This window comes from Ochotona curzoniae, unplaced genomic scaffold (assembly GCF_017591425.1).
Source record: "Ochotona curzoniae isolate NIBS_2020 unplaced genomic scaffold, NIBS_Ocur_1.0 contig_1602, whole genome shotgun sequence".
Classification (NCBI taxonomy): Eukaryota; Metazoa; Chordata; class Mammalia; order Lagomorpha; family Ochotonidae; genus Ochotona; species Ochotona curzoniae.
The window spans coordinates 123,230-147,288 of record NW_024465136.1 but is presented as its reverse complement, the minus strand read 5'-3'; the positions used below and the strand labels follow the sequence as shown (position 1 = coordinate 147,288).

Genomic DNA, 24,059 nt, shown 5'->3' with positions numbered 1-24,059 from the left:
AGGTGAAGTGGCAACGCAGGCTCCGCCCTGCCTCCCCCTTGTCTAATCAGGGAGGGAAGGGTGGGGATCTTCCTGTGGGCCCCTCCTCCCCAGCCAGGCGGGAACATGGGTGGTGGAGTAGCAAGGCGAAGCAATTGCCATTGAGTCTCCTGGCCGACTCCAGTGCGTGTCTCCACAGCAGCAAGGATCGCTGAGCGAAGAGTGCCCAGGTCTTTGGCCAGGATGCTGAATATCATAATCTTCAGTGGCAGCTCCCACCAGGACTTATCCCAGAAGATTGTTGACCACCTGGGCCTGGAACTAGGCAAGGTGGTAACGAAGAAATTCAGCAATCAGGAGACCTGGTAAGGGCGAAGTTGGGTCCTGATGGTATTTCACCCGTCCGGATGGCGGGGGTAGGGAGATGGGGCCGCGTTTGAGCTCCAAAAGACTGGAGGGGAGAGGAAACGGACTGCTCTGTGGCTTGTTTCCGTTATTTCATCCCTCGCGGGAGGGTCCTGTTCATTCACTCGGTGCAGTGGAGTGGAGTGGAGTCAAGATGAAGCTCGAGGCAAAGATGCTGAGTAAGATGGCAAAGAGTAGAACCCCCCAGTGCCGGAATACTGGCTTCCTAAATCCATGGGAATAGACTGAGGTTTAGCGTTGGCAACGCAGACACATGGCTCTGTAGATTTCCTTGTGGAGCCAACCAGGCTTGTTGGCTTCCTTTCACTTAGGCACTTGGTCTAGATGCACCAAGAATCGAACTTACCTCATTCTGAGTCCTGCTGGTCTTTTTTCTACAGTGGCAAGAATCTGTTTGTTCCATTCCCAATCATTTCAGTCTGGCTTGTTTTTAAGGGAAACTGACATTAAGCTGTTGAGTGCCCTCAAATACTGTACTGTGGACTTCCTTACATTGCTAAGTGTTGGCTTTTCTTGTCTTTGGAATTATTTATCAGATAACTAGAGCCACACTAAAGCGAAATCTAATTGATCAGATCTGTATCCTTGGTAGCTGCTGTCTTAGGGAACTCTAGTTATGGAATCAGATCTTTGCCGTTCCTCCTTGCAGCAAGTTCTACATCTAATACAAAAGCTAAGCGTGCTTCTTAGCAGCAGTCTATTCCTGATCCATCTACTCATCCTACCATTACCTGGCGTAACTTGGACACAATTTAATGTGTTAAGATGGTTAAGGACAGATGAAGTGGAAGACCTGATTTTAGTTTGCATTGTCTTGCCAGTACGATTTTTCTCCCTTGCTTCCACGTACTACCTGCCAACCCCACCATCTCGGAGATCATTTGGTTACCTATCATTTCAAGGCTTTGAGCCATCCTCCACTGCTTTTTCAGACTGTAAGAAGGGGAGCTGGATGGGAAGCTTAACAACCAAGCCTGTTGTGTCATTTTTTAGCTTACTCTGTATCAGTATTTAAGGATCCTGCCATGAAGTCTTTATTACTATCTCATCTGGTAGACGGACCGCATCACATCATTGTTCTACCTAGAAAAGGTTATGAGCATATCTGTCAAGAACTTTTACTATTTTTTTAAAAAGCCTTTTTTAATTGGAAAGGCAGATTCACATATAGGAGACACACAGAATGATCTTCCATCCACTGGTTCAGTCCCCCAAGTGGCCACAACAGCCAGAGTTAAGCCAATCTGAAGCCAGGATCCAGGAGCTTCCTCCAAGTCTCCCACATGGATGCAGGGTCCCAAGGCTTTGGGCCATCCTCGGCTGCTTTCCCAGGCCACAAGCAGGGAGCTAGATGGGAAGTAGAGCATCCAGGACACCAAGTGGTTTTCATATAGGATGCTGGTTCTTGCAGGTAGAGGATTAACCAATTGAATCACTGCTCCGGCTTTTGCTTTTATTTTATTTATTTATTTATTATTTGAAAGCCAATTACAAGGAAGAGGTGAGACACAGAATCAATATGTTCGTTTACTGCGCAAATGGCTGTATTGACCAGGGCTGGGCCAGGCTGAAGCTAGGAGCCTGAAGCATCTTCTAGGTTTCCCATGTTGTGCAGGGGCCCAAGTCCTTGGGCAAACTTCCACTGCTGTCCCAGGTGTATCAACAGCAAGGCACTAATTCAGAAGTAGCAGCTGGGTCTCGAATCAGGGCCTATATAGGATGTTGGCACTGCAAGCTGAGGCTTAGCCTAATAGGCCATAACATCAGTCCCAAGACCTTGAAAAAAAACCATGTGCTTCCCCCATGCCTCTAGTGTGGAACCAAAAGTGAGTTATTTTTCAAAGGAAGAAAAGTCAGTTTTCTGAGCTTTCACCGTAGCAAGCTTAGAGCGATGTTATGTTCTCTAAAGTGAATAAATGCCAGAGGTGACCTAATCCTGAACATATTTGTTCATTCTTAAATGCATTCGTCCATTCATTCTGTTTTTATAAAATGTTTTTCAAAAGTGTTCATTTATTTGAAAGGCAGAGAAAGAGAGGGATTTCCATGTCATGGTTCACTTCCCAAATGCCATGATAAGCGGATTAGACCATATTGAAGCCAAGAATCAGGAATTCCATCTCAGATTTTCTTCTTGGAGAGTAAAAGGCCTGAGGACTTGGCATCATCTCCTGCCTCGCAGGGGTGTGTATTAGTAGGAAGCTGAACTGCAAACAGAGTAGCTAAGAGTTACACTTGCACACTGAAAAGCACGGGGTATCCTACAACACCAACAGTGCCTGCGCCAATTCAGCTCTGGTCTTTACCTTCATGGTGTTTGCATTCTAATGATGGAGAAAGGTTATATAAATATCTATACATACATATAGCTAGATCTATTTAGATCAAGCTATACATACTGATATATGTTGTCTGTCTAGGTTTATCTAGATCTAAATCTATAGATAAATCTATATCTATATGTATATATAAATAAATGACAAATTGATTGTAAATGTTCTGAAAGGAATAAGCAGAATGAGAAAGCTGGATGGGCCAATTGATTCAGTTTTTTATGACAGAGCATTTCAAACAGACAGAATTAGAAAATGTTCTACTGTGACCCCTCCTACTCACGTACTTTGGCAGTTATCAATTTAATAACTAATGACTTATAATTAATGGCCAATCTTGTTCCACTTATTTCCCCTTCTCTCACATACATGAATACACAAAATCAAATTATTTTCAAGGAAGCATTAATCATATATATATATATATATATATATATATGCACTTCAGTAACCACAAAACCATTTTTGTGTCTTAAAAATTAATAGTGATCCATCAACACCAGATAACTAGCCATATTTTCAAAATTTTTCCTGTCTGGTACATATGGTGCAGTCTGATTTAAGTCATCCAAAAAATAGCCCATACACTTCAGCTGGCTGACCCATTAAGTGACTTTTAATTTTATAGATCCTATGGAAAGTCATCGTTGAGGACATAGGGAAGGTGGTTTCACTGGAGCTGTGAATGGGGGTGGAGAGGTAGCAGGGAGAGCATTCCAGGCAATAGGCAGAGTGCAGAGGCCGTGAAGTGGGAAGGGGGGGACTGGGAGGGGGTGTGGTTTTCATGCGATGCTAGGGAGAAAAACTCTCTTGATGAGTTATTTCTCAAATTGACTATTAAAATGAGAGTTCTCCAGATTCCCTCCCAGGGCTACATTGCTTTACAGACAGCATTACGGCCGGCCAAGGTTCTCTGAACTAACCATAGAAGTCATTTTGTTTTTACGGATACTTTTGTTTTGAAATATTTATTTTTAACTTTTATTGGAAAGTCAGATATACAGAGAGGAGGAGAGACAGAGAGGAAGATCTTCCGTCTGATGATTCACTCCCCAAGTGAGCGCAACGGCCAGTGCTATGCTGATCTGAAGCCAGGATCCAGGAACTTCTTCCAGGTCTCCCACATGGATGCAGGGTCCCAAGGCTTTGGGCCATCCTCGGCTGCTTTCCCAAGCCACAAGCAGGAAGCTGGATGGGAAGTGGAGCTGCCGGGATTAGAACTGGTGCCCATATGAGATCCTGGTGCATTCAAGGCAAGGACTTTAGCTGTTAGGCTATGCCACCAGGCCCTACAGATACAGTTTTGAGCTCAGCTTTCCCTGAGGGATGAGATCATGGTTTACTCAAGTATACCCAAGGTATAATTATCCACTTTTTGTTAAAATTGCATTTTGAGGACCCGGTGTGATAGCGTAGTGGTTAAGGTTCTTGCCTTGCACGCACTGGGTTCCCATATGTGTGCCGGTTCTAATCCTGGCAGCCCCACTTCCCATCCAGCTCCCTGCTTGTAGCCTGGGAAAGCAGTCCTGGATCGCCCAATACTTTGGGACCCTGCAACCGTGTGGGAGACCTGCAGGAGATTCCTGGCTCCTGGCTTTGAATAGGCATGTACCATCAGTTGCGCTCACTTGGGGAGTGAATCATTGGACAGAAGATTTTTCTCTTTGTCTCTCCTCCTCTCTGTATACCACCTTTCTGATAAAAATAAATAAAACTTTAAAAAAATGGCATTTTGAGATAATTGTGGATTTTCATACAATTGTAAGAAAAAATACAGAGATCCAGTGTATCTATCATCCAGTTTCCACCGAGTTTCTAACTATAGTTTTTTCCAAAGTGTAGCTTCCTGCAAAACTACAGTGTGCTGTAGCAATCAGCATGGTGACATAGGCGCAGTCAAGCTAAAAGGCCCTTCACTACAGTGTCTTTCCTGTTATCCTGTTGTAACCCCACGTCCACATTTTCTTCTCCTTTGCCTCTATTTTTCCGTCCTGTTCCTTTTGTCTGGTTTTTGGATGGTTCTATGTTTTCTACAAAAGACTACATAGAATTGATGAAGATTTTAAAAAGAAAAAGATGTAGGAGAAGAGAGGGTGGATGTGTGCCAGAGGCCAGCTGAAGCCGAGTTTGGAGCTCGAGAAGGGTGTGTGGAGTCGGCATAGAGAGAGAAAATGGACCACTCTAATGTCATGGTCATAATGGACCATGCAAGAAAGCTGTGTCCTGTATTTATACAGAAGCAGTCACAAACTCTCGCACAGATTTTCACAGACTTTTTATGGGGTGGCTGAGCTGCCGGGGTCTGGGGTGCAGAGTCCGGGCCTGGGGTGCACCCACACGCCCGGGGTCTGGGGTCAGAGCTGCCGGGGTCTGGGGTGCACCCACACACCCGGGGCCTGGGGTGCAGAGCCCGGGGCCTGGGGTGCACCCACACACCCGGGGTCTGGGGTCAGAGCCTGGGGCCTGGGGTGTACCAAGTGGGTGTTTCAAAAGATAAATCTGCCGGTTGCTTCAGCTTAAAGCAGCAGGATGTTATCTGTCCTGACCTCATGGTCAGGAAGTTCTCAATAGACAGCAAATATCCTTCAGTAACATTCGTACTACAATCCTCATTCTACAACTTAATCTTAAATCAGTTAAAGGGGGAAATTCACCACAGAAGGTAAAACCTAAAGATCAAGAAAAAACCCTAAACCTAGATTACCACTACACCCATGGGTTAAACAACCCTAGATTAATCTAAAAGTGTGTTTTACCTCAAACTCTTCCTGCCGTATGGTCACTGGGGACGGTCAAAACATCATGAATTATTAGACGTTATTAGCAACATCAAACAAAGATCACATTGTTTGTAAAAACCAGCTCACAGGGGCAAACGACGATGCCTCAATAGATTGCAGAATTCTCAGCAGTGTGGTCAGGTGTCCATGCAAAGCGGGGTGAAACTGCCTTGAGGTGGTTGGAGAGACATCCATCAGGCCTTGCCTTGTATCAGGAAGCTCCTTGAGGCCTTGCCAGCAGGGGAGCAGTTCTCTTCACACCTTTGTGTCATCCACACCCACTGCATGGGCCCCAGCAGTGGGACACAACATTGGGTCCCCAGCATGGGACACAACATTGGAGTGCTTGGGTATGGTGCTGAGCCCCAGCTTCCAATTCTAGCTTCCTACTGATGCAGAGCCTTAGACAGTGGTTGAAATGGTTAATTCCCTAGCATCAGCATCCCAGGAGGACTGGATGGGGTTCCAAGGTCCTGGCTTTGGTGTGGCCCAGCCATGGATGTTGTGCGGATTTTGCGAGTGAACCAACCAATGGGAAATCTCTTTGTCTCTATGTCTTACTTATATGAATACATACATATGTACATATGTGCATGCATAAAGCATATTTTATGACATGTATATATGCATAGATATTTTCCTAGTTATTTTTATTGAAAAGACAGATCAGATTAATGGAGAGAGGTAGGAAGAAAGATCTTTAACCCACTGATTCACTCCTCAAACGGCCACAACAGTCCAAGCTGAACTGAGCCGATCAGAAGCCAGGAGCCAACATCCTAGAGATGGTGCTGTTACAAACAGAAAACATCATCATACAAGAGTGGTGATTCATGCCTTATGATTTCCACTTTAGTTAGGTATGGATTGTGTAACTGTCACAGGTAGTGTGTCACATCTACATTCACATTGGGCATATCTGTTTGATGATGTGCACCCATTAGTGATACTGCAGTGCACTTATTTGTAAGCACCTCACACTAACAGTACCAAATCATCTTGACATCACGTTATGTGTAGACAGTAATGTGTTGTCTAAGGCACTGACGTGGAAGTCAAACATGAACAGGCTTCCAGTACAGGAGCTCCTTCCACAGGATTTTCTGAAGTCTGCGGGATCAGATGCTGTAAATCACTTACTGCTTGTGCGTGAGGAAACCATGCTGCAGAGACCTTACCGTGTGCTTCAGATCTTGTCCCAATGTTGTCCTTTGTCCATTGCAGCGTGGAGATAGGCGAAAGTGTCCGTGGAGAGGAGGTTTACATTGTGCAGAGTGGTTGCGGTCAAGTCAACGACAATCTGATGGAGCTTCTGATCATGATCCACGCCTGCAAGATCGCCTCGGCCAGGCGGGTGACCGCAGTCATCCCCTGCTTCCCTTACGCGCGGCAGGATAAGAAGGATAAGGTAGTCGAGGAATCTTTTAGGATTTATCTGTTTATTTGAAAGGCAGTGAGAGAGAGAGGAAAGAGATCTTCCATTTACTGGTTCACTTGCCACGTGTCACGACAGCCAGAGGGTGAGCTAGGACAAAGCCAGGAGCCAGGAACTTCACCTGGGTCTCCCATTGAATGACAGGGCACATCTTCTGCTACTTTCTCAGAGGCTTTAGCAGGGAGCTGAACTGGAAGTGGAACAGCCAAAACTCCAACTGTTGCTCATATGGGATACTGGTATCCCAGATGGCTGCTTAACTCACTGCCACAACACCAGCAACAGAATCTTATCTTTTTATGTTTTGTTTTGGTTAATTTTGATTGGAAAGGCAGATTTGCAGAGAGCAAAAGGGACAGATCTGTCGTGTGCTGGTTCACTCCCCAAGTGGCTACAACAGCCAGGGCTGAGCCAATCTGAAGACAGGAGTTGGGGGCTTCTTCCAGGTCCCCATGTGGGTGCAGGGTCCAATGATTTGGGGAGATTTTCTACTGCTTTCTCAGGCCACAAGCAGGGAACTGTATAGGAGCTGAAGCAGCCAGGATATGAACTGGTGCAAACATGGGATTACAATGCAAGCAAGGCCAAGGTTTAGCCACTAGGCTATTGCAGAGCCCTTCCTTTCCCACCCCCACCCCCCTTTTAAGCAAGGAATGCAGAAACAATTGCTGAACTTCCCCCACCTCCCTAAAAATCCTTATCTATCAGATACGTATCTGCAGGGTACTTTAAAACAATGCTGTCTTAGATATGATCTTATGGTCAAAGTAGTAGACATTGTAGGTTTATATTCAAGCCACACTGTAGTGATTTGTTATTCAAGTCACACATACATAATTTTAAGTTAGTTCCCTGACATTTCGAGCGGGTGGTAGGATTTATTTGGAAGACAGAGAAAAAGATCTTCCAGTTGCTGGTTCACTGCTCAAATGCCCACCAAAAAACAGGGTTGAACCAGCTGAAGCCAGGAGCCAGGAACTCCATCCTGATCCTGTCTGTAGCTTAAGGTGGCAACAATTTTGGTCATTTGGGGCCGTTTAGCCACATATATTCTATCTCCTGCCTATTCCTCAAATATCGACAGAATCCAGGCCAGACCTGGTCAAAGCCGAGAGCTCAGAACTCCATCTGGGTCTCCCAGTTGAGGCTGCCTCCTTGGATGTGCATTGATAGGAATGGGGTAGAAATCTGCCTGGCTGGGCCTTAAGCCTAGGTGCTGTGATGTGGGATGCAGATTTGCAAGTTGCAACTTAAGCTGCTGTGCCCAATGCCTCCCCCTGAAATGAATGTTCAGGCTCTGGCATGTTAGAAATAGTGTACAGATTTGAGAATCTGGGTTCAATGAGATTTTGTTTAAAAAAGAATCTAGTTATTTTAAAGGTGGAGTGACAGTGGAATTCAGAGAGACAAAGAGGTCTTTCATGTTCACTCCCCAATAGCTGTGTTAGTCAGGGCCAAGCTGAAGCCAGGAGCTGGCAACTCCATCCAGGTCTCCAACGTGGATAGCAGGGCCCACGTACTTGAGCCATCTTTCACTACTTTCCCAATCACATTAGCAGGGAGATGGATCAGAAGCTGAACAGCCAGGATTGAAACTGGAGTTCTGATATTGGATGCCAGTGTTGCAAGTGATGACTTAACCAAGCCTTCTGTGCCATGATGCCAGCTCTCCTGGAGATTTTAAGAAAAGTATTAAACAAAACAAAACAGCAAAACATTTGAAGTCTGTCTAGTTTGAATAAGCTTTGGAAGCACTTGAGTAGACTGAAAATGCTTTGAGTTGTTTTATTTATTGAAGATTCTGCATCAAGATGGTAATGTTCATTTCTTTTTGTTCAAGATTTTTTATTATAAAAATGTATATATTCATTTGAAAGGCAGAGTTCGAGGGAGAAAGAGAAAGACATAGTTTTCCATCTGCTGGCTCTCATTTCCCAAGTGGCTGCTGTAGCTGGGCTGGACCAATCTGAAGCCAGGAGCCAGGCATTTCTTCCAGGCCTCCCCAACTGAGTGCAGGGGCCTAAATACATGGGCCATATTTCACTGCTTTTCCAAGCACGTTCATGGGGAGCTGTGTTAGAAACGGAACAGCCAAGGTTTAGAGCAGTGCCCATATAGAGTGCTGGCATTACAGGCGTAGATTTAACTCAAGATGCAGCAACAGTGCTACTTTTAGATTGTGATCTATTTGAAGCCAGTGGTCATATCTGCTCTTCATAGTAATAAGTGCATAGTAAGTGTTTCTTAAGCAAATGAATTGATTTTAGGATTTCCGGTTTTCTTCCATTTCCTTCCCTCTCTAGAGCCGGGCTCCCATCACAGCCAAGCTTGTTGCAAACATGCTGTCCATGGCAGGTGCTGATCACATCATCACCATGGATCTACATGCTTCTCAAATTCAGGTATCAGTGGAAGTTAAGTACTGGGGGTTGCAGTAGTTGGGGGAGAGGACTGACAGTTCTGAAGCCTACAGAGAAGGCAACAACTGCCCAAGTGCAGCCCAAGAAACTAGATACTCAATGACATTTTAAATGTGTTCTCCTTAAGCACATTTTGTGATCGTAGGTATTTGGGGTGATGAGAGGGAACTAGTCTGGCACTACGGGCTAAGCGTGAGCTTGGGTTCAGATCTAGCTGTAATATTGGCACTTACACTAAAGGCTTGGACAGGTATGTCTCTGAACATTTGTTTCATTATTGTGAATGTGAAGTGACATTAAATTCATAGTATAATATCTGGTACTTTAATGGTGAGTTCTCAGGCCTGGGAAGCTGTTCTTATTCCTTTTAAATATCCAACATCTTAAGTTGAGAGCCACAAACTTGTAGTAAGAGAAATGAAACACAACCTTTATTTTGTACACTTAAAAGAGATTTTTGTCATCATTGTCAGATTTGTGGCAATCCGGTGATTATATAGAACAGGAGACTGTACACATATCATAGAATAAGAACACATTTTTTAAACTTATGTTTAAGGCAGAGTTAGAGAGAGGACAGAGATAGATGTTCAGTCCACTGGGTTCACTCCCCAGATGGCTGAAATGGCCAGAGCTGAGCCCATCTGAAGCTAGGAACCAGTAGCTTTTTCCAAGACTCCCACCTGGGTGTAGGGGGGTCCAAGAGATTGAGCCATCTCCTGCTGCCTTCCCAGACCATAGACAGGGAGCTGGGTGGGAAGGAAAGCAGCCTGGACATAACCTGGCACCCACCTGGGATGCTGGTGCTGCAGCTGGAAGCTTAGCATACTATACCACTGCACCAGCCCACGCATTACCCAGAATTATAACAGACATTCTTTTAGCTGTTCTTCGTGATCTTGCTTATGAATCACTTCCACTAAGTTTATATATACCATTGACACCTCTGGCTTGACGGTTAAGCAACATTCAGAGGCATGGAGCACTGTTTATTAACCTACGAGTCTGCAGGTTAGTTGGATGATCATGACAGACACTAGCTGAATTCGGTTGGTCTCCACCAGGGTGTGCTCATGCTCCTATGATGAGTCATGGGTTAGTGTCACTGATCTTGACTGGAGTCTCAGCTGAGATTTCAAAGTGTTGTTTTTATCTTCTTTATCCTGGGCATGCTTTCCTGCTTGAGTTTCACAATGTGATCTTCTTGGGGGCATGTTGCTCCCGTGTTACGATGCACAAACAGAATAGGAAGCAACATGAAGCAGGACTGATGGAGCTTCCTCCTGCAGGGCTTCTTTGATTTCCCAGTGGACAATTTGTATGCCGAGCCAGCTGTCCTGAAGTGGATCCAGGAGAACATCTCTGACTGGAGGAACTGCACAATTGTCTCCCCGGACGCTGGTGGAGCTAAGAGGTAGGGAGGGTGTGAGCACTTTCCCCAATGTGTTGGACAAGAAGTCTTTTAGACAGTTGGGTGTGATGGTCAGCTTCCCATAGTCATGGCAAACAACCCAAATCAGTCAGCTTAGAAACAGGTGGTTTAGCTACCATTTTGAAGTTCAAACTCTGAATGACACAGTATAGATTTTGGCTTTGATGAAGAGTCTATGACAAACCGCATGGTGGGAACATGCGCACTGGCAGGCAGGCTTACCTGGTGAGCCAGGAAGTGGGGAGGGATGGAGTGAAACTCCACACTTCAAACAACCCTCTTGTGAGAACTACCTCCCGGGACAGGTCTCCAGGGACCTAGAGATTGCCCACAAGGCTCCATGTCCTAAATGTTCCATCTTGTCTTAGTAGAGCCACTCTGAGGATCAAGTCTTTTGGGGCAACATTCTAGTTGTAAGCCATTGTGGTTATTGGCAGAAAGTGATGTTTTGTTTTCCTCTGACTGGCAGTTTTTCAGTACTTCAGAATGGGTATATTAGGAGCTGGACATGGAGTGGATGTCACTTCACTTACTCCTCCTGCATTGTCTTTAGTCACTTCTTGGAAGACAAGGCCAAAAAGGGGCCCTAAGAGAACATGGTGTTGTGAGCTTAACCGTCAGAAGGATTAGTAACTTCACTAGCAATGGTTCTCAACCCACTAGGAAGAATAGAAAATTCGGGGTTCTAATGAATGGCACCTGCTATTACATCACATTAGTTTGATAGACCTCTTACCATGCCAATGGTTGCATGTTTAATCTTTGTTAAGCAAGAAGCAAAATCCTAAAGTATTGGATCTTTATTAAAAGCCAAGAATTTATACAAACTCTTTACCAAGTATTTCCACTTACACTGTAACTGCCACGGTGCGGACCCCAAGCCCCATGACTGTGTTAGGAGATTGCCAATAGTAATGACACTTGTTCTTCTGTTTGGGAAACTAGAATGAAGAACTGGAAAACACAGGTTAGGAAAAGCTAATTCACAACCTAGAAAAGTTGTGACTTAAACGACTTCTTGATTTCAGTATCTCGGCTGGACTGAGAAGCTGTGAGCATGTTCTCTTTGCAGCCAGCTGTTTGGCCTGGTGAGCAGTACCAGAAACAGCTTGAAACACAGGTTCCCTTGACAACAGGAAGTTGTGAAGCTTGCCTTCACTTGATCTGACCATTATGTATATATTGTCATGTTCTCAATCAGCAGGATTGTCTTGACAAAACTGGATCCAGGAAAACTGCCTTCAATAGATGATTGCCACCTAATGATTTTTTTTTTCATTCTACTTATCTTGCAGTGGTGGCGTGTTTGCCAAATGAGTCACTGTCATTTCTGACTTGGCAAGGTTTGGTGGAACAGCTGTGATTTATGGGATAGTAAGTCTCCACTCTCCAAAACCTCTTCCCATGGTGGATTTCTCCACCTTGCTGCATTACCACAGTTCAAATTCAGTTGAGGTTCTTTCATTGGAAGTTTTTACCAAGCAGAAATTCAGTGTCTTATTATCCTAGTTAGTTCAAAGTTTTCTTGGTGAGACCATCTCTAGTCTGAAGGTAAAGCCGGCAAAGGATCATCCCAATCAATTAAAAGCCCCAACATAACATCAATAACAATATACAACATCATGGCATTGATTGACATGGTATTGATTAACCAATATATTAATAGGAAAATGCAGGTGCTTAACTACATCCTGTGATTTCTTCATAGACATTTTAATTTTGGTTTATATTCAACCAGGTTCTATACACCTCAAAATGGCTATAGATTACTAGTCAGCTGTCTCGTGTCTATTTTCATTTTAGTATTTAGTATTTAGTGTTGAAGGAGGGGTTGGGGGAATCCCAGTGCCTATAACACTGTGTCCCATAATGCAATACATTTAACAAAAAAAGAAAGAAAGAAAGAAATTCTCCACTCACGAAAATAGGGGCTACTTTCCTAGTTCTTTTTCTGCTTTGTTGATCTCTGAGTTTTCTGACCATTTAGATGATTTGAGACTTTTTTTTCTGAGACCATAATCTTCCTTGGATGAATAACCCTTGCAAACAGATTGGTAACTATGTGAGGTGCCTAAGCAGAGAGTAAGTCAGAGTAGCATCTGTGGTTCACTTTGGTCAAGTTACAAACATCAGAATTTATTAGGATCACATATTGTCCCTATTCAGAATAAAACCTGGACTGTGTGGCCACAAGGGAACTAAGACGTAATGCCATGGTTGGATCGCTGCTATATTTCAAAACCAGACTCAGGTGGCTTCTTTAGCCACAGTTCAGCCTAGAGGTTGCATATTCACCAGGGCAGCCCACTGTCATTTATGCTGCAAGCATTTGTGCTTCAGTGTTAGGTAGCACATGGTCACCACTTCCCAGCCACATTTGTCTTGAATAAGAAGAATAGAAAGTTGTATTTTGACTTGGAGATACTTCGGTCTAGTTAATTGTTACAAATGTTTCTAAGAATTATGGAAGGACCTCCCTTGTGGTGTCCAAATCCACTAGCTGTTGGTGGGGATTTTGCCACCAACACTAGGGGATGCCATGGCCATGGGAATTGAAACATACTGGTCATTATTTCCCTTTTGCTACACTTCTCACCATAGCCCTGGTCCCGAGTTGGCCCTCATGGGACTTCCTGCAATTCCAGTAGCAACTGTCCTTCATTTATGGGGTAGAGTGTGACAAGGTATTATGCAGCAGGTACTGAACAACTCAGAATAATTAACATTTCTGCCTCCTTATCATTGCTTCACTGGGAGGCCTCCAGCTCCTCTCTGTCAGAGCCTGCGGAACATATTCGATAGGGTATTGTGAGCTGCGGTCCCTGAGTGTGCTGTGGAGCACTAGAACACCTCCCTTGCATCTGCCCTGACATACATTGAAACGGGACACCCCCTGCTTTACAGAGTGACCTCCATTGCAGATCAGTTGAATGTCGACTTTGCCTTGATTCACAAAGAGCGAAAGAAGGCCAACGAGGTGGATCGCATGGTGCTTGTGGGAGACGTGAAGGATCGGGTGGCCATCCTGGTAGATGACATGGCTGACACGTGTGGCACCATCTGTCACGCAGCCGACAAGTGAGTGCACAGTGATGGGACTGATGGCTAGAAGTGAAAGATGCTGCCTGGACACCGTCAGCTGGCCAGTTCTTTCTGAAGGAATCACTCTTTGCTTAACTTGTGATATAAATATTGAGCTCTCTTTCTTTTGTTGGAATATTTCTTACCAAGATTATATAACAAAATTTACCATTTGACTGTTTTTTTAGTTTTATTTGAAAGACAAAGCAAGAGACTTTGCTCAAGAATCATTGCTGTGACTGATTTAAAAAAAAATTTTTTTTTGAAAGATGGATTTACAGAGAGAAGGAGATACAGAGAGATTTTCCATGTGCTGGTTCACTCCCCAAATGTTTACAATGGCCAGAGTTGAGCCAGTCCAAAGCCAGGAGCCTGGAATTTCTTCCAGGTCTCCCACATGTGTGCAAGGACCTAAGGACTTGAGCCAGTCTCTGTTGCTTTCCCAGGCCACAAAGTAAGGAGTGGGATCATAAGTGTTGCAGCCGGGACATGACAGGTACCCCCTTTGGGGTGCTGGCACCATAAGTGGAGGCTTAGCCTACAATGTCACAGCATCAGTCCCAACCTTGTTTGCTTCTGATAGCTTATTTTAACAAGTTATCATAAAACTCCACAGATCTGAACAGAAATAAATGCAGTACTTTAAAAAGTTCATGAAAATGGAAGATAAGTATTTTGATGCAAAAAAAAAATTAAAAGCACTATACATATTTTCTGTACATTAAAGTTCATTATATTTGACCTTATTTATTTTCAAGTTGTTTTTCATGATAGAATTCCTTAGCTTTAGGGATTTCTCCTTCCACCTCCCCTACCCTCTAATTCTCTACTGTTTCCCCTTATATTGTAACAATAGTTATTGTAGTTTTAAAGATTTATTTATTTTCTTTGGAAAGGTAGATTTACAGAGAACAGAGATGGAGAGATCTTCCATCTGCTGGTTCACTCCCCAAATGGCCTCAATGGTTGGAGCAGAGCTGACCTGAAGCCAGGAACCAAGAGCTTCTTCCAGGTCTCCCACAGGTGCAGCACGTGGGTGAACCCAAGCACTTGGGCTGTCCTGCACTGCTTTCCCAGGCCATAGAAGAGAGCTGGATGGGAAATGAAGTGTGTGGTTCCACAGGAGCCATCCTGCACCTCCATCTAGGTCTCCCATAAGAATGACAAGAACCCTAGGGCCAGCATGGTGGCACAGCACGCTAATTCTCAATCTGTGGGGCTGGCATCCTATATGGACAGCTGTTTTGTGTCCTGGCTGCTTCGTTTCCAATCCAGCTCCCTGCTAACAAATGTGAAAAGAAATTTAGGTTGCTTGAATGGTCTCTGGCTTGGAAAAGTTTCCTCTTTCCATATCATCAGAGCATATCTTCTGAAGCTGTGGCTTCCAAAGCTGTGGCTTTACTGCATCATGGTAAATTCTGTGACCATATAACGAAAACACTGGACAGTACTCTCCCCCACGTATGCGTACAAGAAGTGCTCCTATGTGCACACAGCAACATAGCACGAGGTATCTACAAACCAAGAGATGAGGCCTCAGAGTGGAATGTACTTTGCACCCTGTCTTTAGCATTCCAACTTCCAGAACTGTGAGACATGCATCGTGATTAAGTCACCTGGGCAGTGATCATTTCTGATGGCAGCCCACCCAGACTTACACATCCTTCCTCCCTTGCTCACATTCTCCTCTGAGAAGATTAATTCGAATCAACTCTCTTCTAGACTTCTCTCGGCTGGAGCCACCAGAGTTTATGCCATCTTAACGCACGGAATCTTTTCGGGACCAGCCATTGCTCGCATCAATAATGCGTGCTTTGAAGCGGTGGTCGTCACCAACACCATACCTCAGGAAGACAAGATGAAGCAGTGCTCCAAGATTCAGGTAAGTAGGAGAGTGGCAGAGCAGGCCTTCATGGAGCAGGGAAAAGGTGCTTGTATTCCATGCATTCAGTGTCTGCACTCTCAAGATTGCCATCTTTGGTTTTGGGGGAGCAGGTTAGTCTGTCATCTGGACCTGTAATCTAAAAATGATTTAAAAAGAAAACCTGTTTAAAAATGACAATTGCTAAACCTCATTATCTCCTAGGCTGGCAGCTTCTCTATTGAACAGGCTCTGCAAGTGAGCCTCACACTCACTTCTCGTCTGTCCTAGGCATAATGGGAACCTTTAGATGAACCAGTTGTATACCACTTATGAGTTTAGTGTTTCTCAAAGTATTCCTAGATTTATTCCTTGTTCAAGAGTAGATTCTTTTGCTTCATCGAAGACAGTTAACATCCTGGACCCAATATTTTAAAACGTAAATGCCTCCCTAAGCAGTTATTAGGTACTACAGTCTGATTGCAGTAAAACAATAAGGCCTTCCATGTGTACAGTACACCGTTAGCTTTCCTAAGCTATAGTTCTATATAGTTGAAGGACTGTTGTCATTCAGAAGGAGTTTGGTTGAAGATTTGTTTACGTATTTCTACCTGTTGCTATAGTCTTTGTGTCTGGGCCAGGCTGAAGCAGGAGCTTAATCTGAGTCTCCAACACAGATACAGGGGCCCAAGTATTTGGGTCATCTTGCTGCTTTTCTGGACACAACAGCAGGAAACTAGATCACAAGTGGAACAGCCAAGACTCATGTGGATGGGATGCCAGCATTGAAGGCAGTGACTTACCTCTCCATGCCCCATTGCTGGCCCCTCAGGGTTTTTGTTTTTTTTTTTTTTTCAACTTAAAACATTATTTCCACTCAGTTTTAAAAGAATTATTCTATTTTGAAAGAACCTCGATGGAATTTATCTCTACACAGAGAGAGATCATCCATCCACTGGTTTACTCTCCAAATGGCTTCAGTTGTGGGAGCTGGGCTGGGCTGATCCACGTCTCCCATGTGCAGGAGCACAAGCACTTGGGCCGTCCTCTACTGCATTCCCAGGCCATACGCAGGGAGCTGGATTGGACTTGGAGAAGCCTGGACTCTGTCTGGTTCCTCTGTGGGATGCCGACTCCACAGGTGGCTGCTTTACTTGCTATACCACAGTGTCAGGCCCCCTTTCAATAATTAAGGATTTCAAAATGCCAGCCTACTGTCTTGTTGATGATCCTGAGTCAGGTTTTTCTCCATTAGCATGTGCACTCTGTTCCTAAGTGGTTACGTTGATGACGTTAGGAAGAGTAGGAGGCACATGTAGGGCAACTACATGGTGGGGCAGTTCTAGGAAGCAGAGCTCTTGCAGGGCTCAGTGGTGTCTCTAAGTTGGCCAGCCACCCTTACACAGACGGTACTGACCTGCAACCTTTCTTCCCTTTCTAGGTGATCGACATCTCCATGATCCTTGCAGAAGCTATCAGGAGAACTCACCATGGGGAATCTGTTTCCTACCTGTTCAGCCACGTCCCTTTGTAACAGTACAACTTCTAAGGCTCTTTCAAAATAAAAGCAACCCTACCCCTTGTTTTGCCCTTGGTATTTCAAGACATGTTTCAGATGAAGACCCAGCTTGCTCCAGTGTAGTTTTTTCCATCCTATATCAGGAATATTGGAGCTTATCCTTAACATGAGGGAAAGATAGATTGAAAGATGACCTGCTGGGATTTCCCAGCCTTTGTCTCATTCTGCCTCCCTCAATGGAATTTGTCTTGAGCCTTGCAGCTTTAAGTTCAGCTCAACTGCTGCAAGATTTCAGACTTGAGATGTTCAGATATGACTAGGGGATGCTCAGACTACTTTGCATGTGAAGGTTTCAGGGGTGTGTGTGTGTGTGTGTGTGTGTGTGTGTGTGTTCACACTAGCTAGCAACAAAGCCAACCCCTGCGACAAGCTCTTCAAGCTCTGTGCTAAATGATGAGTCTCAGGCAACCCCAATCCCAGGCAGGGTAGCTGAGCGGCCTCTAGGGAAGGAGTGGGCAGTTGAGCTTGAGCAGCTGTTCAGTAGGATCTGAAGCGAGGTGGGATGGTACAGTGCTACAGGTGCAACTTGGGAGGAAGAAGCCTGACCCGTCACCATCTCACTTGACTGTGTAGGTTCAATTCTCCTTTGTATGTGTTCATTTGGACTTGACCTTCAGCCACCTTTTCCTTTTCCCTGGCCCAACACACTCTGGGCCCAAGTGGTGGTTTTACCATGTCTGCTGGAAATAAAACTTGCCTCCTGCTTTATGATTATTAACATTCCCCTGCCATAGCTTAATCTTCCTTAGCCTACTGCCACTGTGGTTGTAGGCTGCAGGTGATACTGTAGTGGCTTTGGATTAATTTAAGTATTTAATTTTTCAACTTCCTTCTTTGGATCTATTTGGCCTTCCAAATGCCCTGAGATATCTGTTCCAAGGAGATGATTTTCAATTCACTTCATCCAGAAACATTTTTAAGCTTTTATGCTGGGCCTGCTGCTGTGCTAGGAACTTGCAATCAGAGGTGAATCATAGAACTATCTTGGCTCACTACAGCACCTGTGTTTACAAATATAACAATGGCAGGGTCCATTCGCAGTGAGGACACCTGGGAAGTGGCTTGTCAACTCTAATAGGAGACAGGGAAGGCTTCACAGAGGAGGTGATACATGCACATGCTTAACCTTGAAGGAGAAGTGAAAGTTTGCTCTGCAGTGATGAGGTGGAGGGGGCATATTTAAGTAAAGGACACTGGCATTCACAAAAGTGTGATGCCCTGAAGCAGAATAGCATGATGAAAGAATTGTGAGGATATTTCATGGCTGGAATATAGCATGTGAGGTAAAGGAGCATCAAGAAATGAAGTGGAGAAACAGGAAGCAGATGGTAAAAAGCTTGGTATCCTTTTTGTAAATATTTATTTTCATTGTGAAGTCAGATATACAGAGGGGAGGAGAGACAGAGGAACATCTTCCATCTCGTGATTCACTCCCCAAGTGACCATAACAGCCAGAGCTGAGCGATCAGAAGCCATGAGCCTGGAGGCTCCCCTGGAACTCCCCCATGGGTGCAGCGTCCCAAGGCTTTGGGTCGTCCTCAAGTGCTTTCCCAGGCCAAAAGCAGGGGGCTGGATGGGAAACAGGGCTGCCTGGATTACAACCAGTACCCATATGGCATCTTGGCACATTCAAGGTGAGGACTTTAGCCTCTAGGCCACCATGCTGGGCCTGCTTGGTAGCCTTTATGATTATAACTGGCAAGTGGTCCTCAAAGTATGATCCCTGGATCATCATCATCATCAGGTGGAAAGTTGTAGAGATGTAAATCCTTGGGCCCCATCACAGCCCTACTGAATCAGAAGCCATCGAGCTAAAGCCCAGTGTTTGTGTTTTAATAAGTTCTCCAGAGGATTTCGATGTGTGAAAACCAATGTTTAAGGAAAGTGATGCTTAAACTTTCTGCACATTAGAATTATCTTGGAAGCTTTGGAAAAAGAATTCTCTGCCCTAATCAAGACTGATTAAGTAAAAATCTATGTGTATAAAGTCCAAATATTGGAACTTTGTAGAATTTCGTAAGTGATTCTGATGTGCAACGAAGGTGACAAAATTCTGCTGCAGATTGGAGGCCAAAAACAACAAAAGCTACCAAAAAATCCCAAATGAGGAGAGAGAATAAGGTTCTGTCCTCTTGGGCTCCACAAAACACAGCACAGTAATTGGATGACCCAGCTATCGTGTTGCGGCCAGCTCACTTGCAGGGCAGGCAATCCCTGGCATCCCAAGTTACCCCCCTGTCAACTTCCATCCCTTGCCTGAGGGTTGCCCGGATCTATCACAGCATCCCGATGCAGGAGCAGCCACCTGGCAGGTAGGGTGGCCCACAGCTGCCCCTGCTCCTGCTCCAAGCCTCCAGCCAGTCAAGAGCCAGCAAATGCCCAGGGCCTGGCATCCTGCTCTCCTGGCTTCCACAGGAACTAGGCGCAAGTGCAACCGGGAGCAAGTGTCTGCTGGGGAGGAGAGACTGGGGCGCCACCAGGATGACACAGGAGCCAAGGAAAGTGCATCGGAGCCAAGGAAAGCACATCGGAGCCAAGGAAAGCGCACTGGGTGCAGTCCTTAGTTGGGGGAACACAGGGGCAGCATCCAGGCTTCTGGTCTAGACTTTCTGCTTGGGCCTCTGAGGTCCACCAGGGCCACTCTGAAGGCACTTTGGAACACTGCATGCTGCAGTGACAGAGGGTCAGGATAGATAGTTGGGGATGCACGATGGTAGCACGCCTGGATTCAGGTGGGGCCAAAGGGAAGAACCCCGTTTTCCCACAGCTGCAGTCCCCTGCGTGGCCCAGGGATCCGCAGAGTCCTGTCCATGCACAGGCTCGGGGAAGCCTCTGGTCTTGGGCTCCAGGGGGAAAATTTTTGTGAGAGAGGGAGGGGAGAGCAGGATCACTGTAGGGAACTCCTGGCTTCCAGCAATGTGGGGTTTCCCACCCAAAGTACAGCCCCATGCAGAGCAGCCCCGGAACATGCCCACGGACACAGGCGCACTCCTAAAGGTCCCTGTCCACAGCCTCTGTCTTCAGGAAGTTTTAAGTCCCTTCCTCACCTCTGGGGATGCTCCCTGGGAGTCGCATCCACCCCAGCCTCCTGGGCTGCTGAGAGGGCTACACAGTGGTCCTGACAGCTCCACAAAGTGGCGAGCAGCAACCTGCCCCAGCCCCTTCTCCCACCGTGTCACCTTTACTGTCCACCTTTGTTTCCTAGCAACACGTGGTGTTTTCTTTCAATAAAAGATGAGCTGCAGACTATATTCAAGGTGTAAGTAATCCAAATGTCTTAACAACACAAATGTGAAAACTTTTGAGCTGTGTAAATGAACTAAAAATAACAAGAATAAACTGGTAACAAAAGTCCTGGGATAGGAAACAGAGAATGTCACAAAAAAGCTCAAGAAACAAAATCTTACTCTCAGATTTCATGGGAAATATCAAGGCGTGGATCCTGAAAGCTCAGAGATAATGAAAGAGACCACACAGAAAATAAAACACTCAAATTCATAAAAATACTAACAAATATAGTAATGACGAGACAATCCTAAAAGTGTCTAGAAAGAGCATATTACACAGATGCTAGCAATGTAAGAAAGAAGCTGAATTGAAATCAAAGTGTGGATTGCAGAAAGCAAGGCAGTGACATCTTCAACAGGCCAAGGAAAAAGTCACTAACTAAATACAAGAGGGAAACGTGCATTATGTTAACATAAGGGTTTCAACAGTTTTTGCACCAAATAAAACTTAGCTTTTATTCCACTTCCTTGAAACATTTTGAAGTAACCACGTAGAAAATCGTTTCAAATGAACAGTGAATGCAAACATTAAAATCCTGTTGATGCAAGCTAAAACAGTAGAGAGGAACCCTGTAGCAGTACAAGACTTCTTAAACAGAGAAAAGCAGAACATCAGGGATTTCAACTACTCTTAAAATGTAAACAGAAAGCTAAATACAGAACAGCTAACAAAGAGGAAGAACAGGTATCAATGAATTGGCTAACCAAAAAGGAGAGAAATTTTCTTTGAAAACTTGATAAAATTGACAACTGCTTTATGTACTAATCAAGCAACAATCGATAGAATTCAGGTTAACCACATCAAGAATTCCACACGTGACATTATCAAGAGCATCACAATCATAATCAAAAGCAATGAATTCTTCACTTAGTTTAAGTGGGTGCATTCCTTATAAAACAAAGCATCAAGTTGGACTGGTAGAAATAGAATATCTGCACAATGTGTATTCATTAACATGAATTTGAAATAAGAAAAAAAATCTCTCCAGGCAAACTCGAGGCCCAGAAAACTTCAGTACTCAGTCCTAACAAAGATTTCAGGAGACAGAAACAATGAGGAAATAAGATCAACTCTCCAGTATCTATTCCAAAATGCAAGAGGAAGGACACTTGCTGAAAACCCTTGCTGAATGTGCATGATTCTGTTTTGTAAAACATGAGACACATCTTACAAGAAAAGAGAAATCTGGAACAGTATTTCTCATGGCCATAGAAACAAATATAAAAGATAAAATATAAACATATCAAAGATAACAATACATAAAAGTATGTCATGGACAAAAGAAATCCAAGCTTTGTACAAAATTTCAGTCAGCATAAATTAACGCTGTAACTGATTGAAAGAGATTGTCTTAAGACATGGATAAAAGAGTTTTTGGCAAGATTCAGTGTATATTCAGGATATAATTATTGGACAAAACTAGTGCGCAAATGAGGCTTCTGATGATGAATAGCTTTTGAGGAGCGATCGCCCTTGATGATGAAAGTGTGCTGTCTGTGAATCCAGGAGGAGAATGGTGTGTGCTGCTACTTGGTAAATGACTTCAACATTTAGTGGACATTTTATTCAGGGCATTAAGGTAGGCAAGGAAAACAAAAGAGATACATACTTCTAATAAAAATACAATGGTGTTTATAATCCATTACATAGTTGTGTGTATAAAATTAAGGAACCATACTTTTTTTTTTAAAGATTTATTCTATTTTTATTGGAAAGGCAGATATACAGAGAGGAGAGACAGAAGGAAGATCTTCCATCCGATGATTCACTCCCCAAGTGAGCGCAACGGCGGATGCTATGCCGATCCGAAGCCAGGAGACTCTTCCGGGTCTCCCACATGGTGGCAGGGTCCCAAAACTTTGGGCCGTCCTCGACTGCTTTCCCGGGCCACAAGCAAGGAGCTGGATGGGAAGCAGGGCTGCCGGGATTAGAACCGGCTACCATATGGGATCCTGAGCATGCAAGGCGAGGACCTTAACCACTGCACCATCGCGCCGGGCCCAGGAATCATACATTTTAATAACAATTAACGCAGTAACAGCAGGTTACACACTGTAATGCACGCCAGAACTTCATTTCCTGTTATAGTTTACAAATGAAAAAGAAGTCTGAAATTAATATTATATATTATGTCATAAAATATTTTAAGAAGCTTTTGGCATAAATCTACTGAAAATGACAGTATTTTCCTGAGAGAAATTGAAAAGGGCCTTTGATTATTGAATTGGGTCAATCGTGGCCCAGAAGGCATTGCACTTCTTAGATGTACATTATCTCCAAGGAGATCTGGGCACCATCTGCAGCCAGTGGAGAGCTTTTAAGGAGCTTCTGAGAAGTTAACAAGTATTGCTGAAATGAATATATGAGTGTGAAAGGCCTAAGATACTGATAATAAGTGGGAAAAGAAGAAAGCATTTGATAAATTTTGAAACTAGTCTCTTGGATTAATATAAAAGCACCAGTGATCAAAGCATTATGATATTGGTTTTAGTACAAACAGGACTATGACATGAAAAAACACGTTCACTGTTAGTTGGTTTTTTGAATCAGGTACCAAAGGTTTTTTTTTTTTTTTTTTTGTTATTAACATTGTATTATGTGATACAGTTTTATAGGCACTGGGGATTCTCCCCACCCTTCCCATACCCCTCCCCCCATGGTGGATTCCTCCACCTTGCTGCATAACCACAGTTCAAGTTCAGTTGAGATTCCTTCCTTGCAAGCATATACCTAGCATAAAGTCCAGCGTCTTATTGTCCAGATAAGTTCAGTGGCCTCTTGGGGAAGGTACCAAAGTTATACTGTGCTAACGGATAACCTTTTTTTTTTTCTTTAAAATTTAGTAATTTTTATTGGAAAGTCAGATTTATGGAGAGAAGAAGACAGAGAGAATATGTTTCATTGCTGGTTCACTCCCCAAATGGCTGCAACAGCTAGAGCTGAGCTGCTCTGAAACCAGGAGCCAAAGCCTCTTCCAGGTCTCCCACATGGGTGTAGTGTCCCAAGGATTTAGGCCATCCTCCACTGCTTTTCCAGGGTCCAAACAGGAAGCTGCATAGGAAATAGGGCAGCCAGAACTTGAACTGGCACCCATAACATCCTGATGCTTGGGGGTGAAGGATCAGCCAACTGGGCCATCACACTGGGCCAGGGTACTTTTTTTTGTAGATAAACCTGGAACAAGGCTGCTACAGAAAACAGAGCAACCTTTATCAATGTCTCCCAACAATTACATGTCTTTTGAATCATGGATGCAAAATATAAGTTAACCTTATTAATTTTATAAAGAAAACAGATGAAATTTTGCAAAACTTGGAATAATCAGTTTATAGAGAGTGTGCATTAACCATTAAAAAACAATAAATGACAGACACTACATAATTGTACCATAAAGTTAAAAATTAAAAAAAGAGAGAGAGGAAGATTTTCCATCCTCTGGTTCACT

The 24,059-nt window shown here is 44.2% G+C and overlaps 1 protein-coding gene across 2 annotated transcripts; it reads left to right on the top strand.

Annotated features, from left to right (window-relative positions):
• Nucleotides 1-222: 222 nt before the first annotated feature.
• On the top strand, nt 223-17,281 carry LOC121148584 (ribose-phosphate pyrophosphokinase 1-like). 2 transcript variants are annotated; one of them, XM_040968721.1, is made up of 7 exons: nt 223-344; nt 6,743-6,926; nt 9,257-9,355; nt 10,663-10,787; nt 13,710-13,883; nt 15,609-15,768; nt 17,189-17,281. In XM_040968721.1, exons 1-7 carry the CDS (start codon nt 223-225, stop codon nt 17,279-17,281), a joined length of 957 nt encoding a protein of 318 aa, XP_040824655.1. The 2 variants fall into 2 exon arrangements, with proteins under 2 accessions (XP_040824655.1, XP_040824648.1); XM_040968714.1 differs by having other exon boundaries at nt 6,743-6,929.
• Nucleotides 17,282-24,059: the final 6,778 nt, after the last annotated feature.